The sequence below is a fragment of the Primulina eburnea genome, chromosome 10 (genome assembly GCF_022965805.1).
Source record: "Primulina eburnea isolate SZY01 chromosome 10, ASM2296580v1, whole genome shotgun sequence".
Lineage (NCBI taxonomy): Eukaryota > Viridiplantae > Streptophyta > Magnoliopsida > Lamiales > Gesneriaceae > Primulina > Primulina eburnea.
The window spans coordinates 10232736-10237911 of record NC_133110.1 but is presented as its reverse complement, the minus strand read 5'-3'; the positions used below and the strand labels follow the sequence as shown (position 1 = coordinate 10237911).

Here is a 5176-nt window from a genome sequence, read left to right as displayed (position 1 = left end):
TTGCCGCAAACAAATTACGCCCATATTTCCTATGTCACCAAGTGGTGGCGCTCACCAATCACCCTTTAATGCAAGTGCATCTAGTCCAGAGGCATCCGGGCCGAATGTTTAAGCGTGCCGTTGAGCTGAGCGAATTCAGACTTGAGTTTAAACCTCGCCCATCTATTAAAGCACAAGTTCTCGCAGATTTTCTTGTCGAAATGACCACTAAGGAGGCAGAATGCTCCATCCCGACTTGGGTGGTCCATGTCGATGGATCCTCAACTTCGCACGGGAGCAGAGCTAGGGTGTTGCTAGAAAGCCCTCAAGGTGATAAATTGATGTATTCCATCAAATTTCAATTCCCCACATCAAATAATGAGGCCGAATATAAAGCAGTCGTAGCAGGAATTAAGTTGGCACTGTCGGCAGGAGCAAGAAGTCTAGTTGTGCACAATGATTCCCAGCTAATCGTTAACCAACTCAATGGAACTTACGAAGCCAAAGAGGAAAAAATGAACCAATATGTGACCCGAGTTAACGAATTACTAGCTCTGCTGGAAAGCTACGAGATAAAACAAGTGCCCAGGGCAAATAATGAAGTGGCAAAGCATCTAGCCAAGATAGCCAGTTCCTGGACTAATATAGACAACAGAACGATAACTTTCCTGACAATCAGTAAGGAGGAGGCAGAGAAGGCCGGCTGCAACATCTTTTGCGTAGAAGGTGAAGAACCAAGTTGGAAAGAAGAGATTGTTAACTATCTAATGCATGACGATCTCCCTCGAGATCCCGTCGCTACACATAAGCTAACGATAAGAGCTGCGCGATTCACGATTATAGATGGAGAGCTTTATAAACGAGTTACTCTCAGCCGTTCTTGAAATGTCTTATTCCAAGCAAGGCCGACTACGTTCTCCGTGAGATCCACAAAAGAATATATGGAAATCACTTGGGAGGGAAAGCATTGGCTGGCAAAACCTTAGAAAAGGTTACTTTTGTCCAACCATGAGGATAGATGCCAAGGAATTGGTTAAACGGTGTCGATCTTGCCAAGAGCACGCCAATCTCCATCACCAACCCGCGACGTTGTTACAACCACTTGGAAGCCCCCTACCCTTTGCCCAGTGGGGAATAGACCTAGTGGGACCTTTCTCCCAAACTACGGGGCAGAGAAAATTTCTCATAGTTGCTGTAGATTATTTCACGAAGTAGGTCGAGGCAGAGCCATTGGTGAAAATTTCGGAGAAAAACGTCATATGTTTCATGTGGAAAAACATAGTGTGCAGGTTTGGGATTCCCCGAGCACTGATCTCGGACAATGGCACCCAGTTCTCTGGAACAAAATTAAAGGAGTGGTGTCAGGGTCTCTCTATCAAAAAACTATTTACATCGGTTGGTAACCCACAAGAAAATGGGCAAACAGAGGTAACTAAACTAACTATCTTGCAGCAACTGAAGACCCATCTCGGCAACGATAAAGGAAACTGGGTGGAAGAATTGCCGAGCGCATTGTGGGCATACCGAACTACACCGCGCATGTCGATAGGGAATCACCTTTCAGTCTAGCTTACGGTGTTGAAGCTGTAGCCCCCACTGAGATAGGAGAAACATCATTGAGGGTTAAACAATACAAGCAGCTTGAGAACGATCAGGACCTTCGAGCCTCCTTGTATTTAATCGACAAAATGTGAGAGGAAACATCCATCCGGACAGAAAGGTATAGGGCACGCATGGCTAAGGTTTACAATGACCGAGTAAATCCAAGATCCTTCCAAGTAGGAGGCCTTGTGATGAGAAAAGCTGATGTATTGCGCCCCGTCGGAAAACTTGACCCAAAGTGGGAAGGCCCTTATAAAGTGATAGAGATAATCAAGATGGGAACTTATCGCCTGCAATACCAAAATGGGAAAGTACTACCTCAGCCATGGAATGTAGCAAATTTGAAGAAGTTTTTTGTATAGAGGGACGTAGTAGAAAAAGAAAATAATAGCTCATGTTTTGTTGTTTCCTATGTCATCATTTTGCCCATGTATCTACTATTCTCAAATGTTAGAAAGGACATTTTTCTTGTGAAATACTCTGAATACGTATTCTTATATTTTTACCTACCTATGTATTCGTCGAAGGCTCCAAAAAAGAAAGAGAAGAGGTTTGGCTAACCTCGTGGGATTGCCGACATGACGGCTCTGGAGAAGGTCTATGATGAAACAAGTCTCGGGATACCTGTTGCTTTTTCGCTACCGCAAGCGTACGGTGTCAAGTTTTAGTACTGGTTAGAGTACAGATATCGATCCCACGAGGAGTGTATATATAAATATATATCAGTGCTTGCAATTAAAATAGTCTAAAATTTATCTAGACAATTCAATAGAATGGTTGATTTACTTAAACGAATAGATTGAAAACAAATAATTAATCTAATACCGGATTGAGGAAAATATCAAGGAGAGAACGTATCTAGAGAAATGACTTCACCAAGTTTCCACGATAATTATTCCCAGTTAACTTTATATTCACGAATTCTAATTATTTAATGGCCAAGAACACTTAATTATTTTATTCCCTCTTTCCCAAGTGACGAATAAATTATATCAATCAAACTTTGATTCAATTATTCCTAATAAAATCTAAGTTAATTGATAAATACAAACGATGTTCTTACCTAAGCCTCGCTAAAGTTATATGCCTTCCGAACGCTATAAACATTCAACGGTGTGTCTCTAATGATCTATAATACTAGTCCCTCTCCCGAGTTATAGAATTAATCAACAACAAACAATTTATGGCCAGTAAATTGCAGTTACATGAATACAGAGAACACAATTAAACAAAAGCGGAATTCAGTAAAATAAACAACTGCGTCAGATCATCGTATCCGCAAAGTTACGTCATTCTCTAGACTAGAAAATTAGTTCATGACGAATTCTAATTAAACGCAAAACATGTTTGAATATTTAGACATCGACACAGTAGAAAATAAAGATGAAGGAATCGGATAACAAACCGGAAGTGTCGTCTCTGTCCCCAGATCCGTCGTTCTTTGTCTTTGTTCTTGTTCCCTAGTGTCTTTTTCTCCCTGGACTGCTGAATCTCTCGTGGAGTTCTTTCTCCAAATGACGGCCCCCCCTTCTGACCTAAGAATCGCGCTTTTATAATTTGCTGGAACGCGACGCGCGCGGTGGCGCTGCAGCGCGTGCCATTCTGCTCATCTGCTTGTGTGTGTGCGCACGGTCGTGCGAGAAATGGCACTGCCGCGCGTGTCTCTCGGGATTCCATGTTCGTCTGTGGGCGCGCGGTCGCGCATGATGTTGCGTGGTGGCGTGCAGGCTACTGGTCCTCGCCTATGCTCCTGTGTGCGCGGTCGCGCGAGAAGTGGTGCTGCCGCGCGCGCCTCTCAGGTTGATGATTTGCGTGTATGTGCGTGTGGCTGCACGTGAAGTGGCGCGGCCTCGCGCGCACCTCTGTTCCTGCGTGTGCTCTCGGCTGTGCCCTACTCTGTTTTCCTGGTCCAATTGGCTTCGTTCTACTATTTTCTTCATTCCTGGAATGACAACAAAAACAAACCAAAGACCACATAATTCTGTTCGAAACAAGCATAATTTAAAATGGATTCTAATATAAATTAAGTGCAAATCTTGCACTTATCAAACCCCCCAAACTTGAACTTTTGCTAGTCCCAAGCAAAATAGAATAAAAGCTAATTACTAAGGAAAAGATTAACACCACTACTAAAGTCATGGATATGCGAAAAGTGATATTGACCTCCGACTCATCTAATTTCATGTAATTCACGATTTCCCAAGAGTCACGTGTGTGTGTGATATGTCAATGTTCGTTTACCTCATCGAATGCTCAAATAGGGTTTTAATGCCCATTCGCCTTACAAAATCAAGAAATCCTCAGTTCAGTTCAACTCACATTTCATCAAAATATAAATTTGCATTCACAGATCACATAGGACTTTATCGGTGATTATCTGGCTCGAAAGATGGTCAATCACAAGTATGCCAAAGATGAAATCACAAAATGAGATGCTTGCAAGCAAGTGATTAAAGTCTATACTCGTTGACAATGTTTTTCAGGCATCCATAGGCTTGATTTGAACAATTTTTCTCCACTAGTATATTGGATAAATGTGACAAGGTTAATAGGTCTTGTGAGCCTGTAACGTCAGGCCACGGCTCACGGCTACAATAAAGGGTATGGACATCAAAATTTGAGAGAAATAATCCAATCTTCATCATTTTCACTATCATTTCATTCACTATCACTTTATTGATTTCTTCTCATTCATATCCTTCATCTCCCATATATTTTCTTTTTCATCACTTTTGATTCACATTTTTTTTTGAATGTTTTTTTTTTCAACTCCTTTTAGCACATTTAACTTTTTCTTTTCTTTTCAAGGAGTATTTGAATCATTACAACACCCATGAACTTATTTTTCTCATAATTAGGTAAGACAGTAAGTGTATAAGCTTCATTAGGTAGTCGTTGTGGGAAGTAGAATAAATACAAGTGGGGGCTAATTGTATGTCATTGACATACACCACTTGATTTTTTTAGTAGGCTCAAAATGAGACACTATGGATATTTTATTTTCGTTTGGTAGGCTCGAAGGCTCAAAACGGCTCCAAAGATCGCCTAAATCATTCCTATGTCACATATTATCCGTATTTCGCCTCGAAAAGTGTTCAAACAAGTTCTAGACTTCCATCAATCCATTATTCAACTCATACAAACCAGTCACATGCAATTTTCAATAAAAATGATAGATGAAATAGGTGCACGAAGAAAATTTAAGCATCTCAATTATCTTGAAGCTCAAAGGGCTACAATTGACAGTAAGCAAAGAATATAGGCCCAAGGATATTGTGAAAAATTGCCTAGCTCATTCCTATGATTGCAAAAGTGTCAATCAATGTCATGCAAGAATTACCAAGAATCAGATCTCCCTCATCTATTTAGCATCACATGCATGCAACTTGTCTCTAAGCAACGATAGTATCAACAAACACGACAGTGCAAAAATAATTGTGACTCCTAAGTTATCATGAACACATATATATTTCAGGATCGCAATTCAGTTTCATCATCGGTCACACATTTTACTTATCCATGACTCTACCTAACAAATCTAGCTTGCAATAAATAAAAAATCAAACTAACTTCTGTGCGATAAAACAAAAAATTT

At 40.7% G+C, this 5176-nt stretch overlaps 1 protein-coding gene across 1 annotated transcript; it reads left to right on the top strand.

Annotated features, from left to right (window-relative positions):
- The first annotated feature begins 200 nt into the window (after window positions 1-200).
- LOC140842882 (uncharacterized) lies at window positions 201-863 on the top strand. The gene has a single exon (XM_073211085.1). It carries the CDS (start codon window positions 201-203, stop codon window positions 861-863), a length of 663 nt encoding a protein of 220 aa, XP_073067186.1.
- Window positions 864-5176: the final 4313 nt, after the last annotated feature.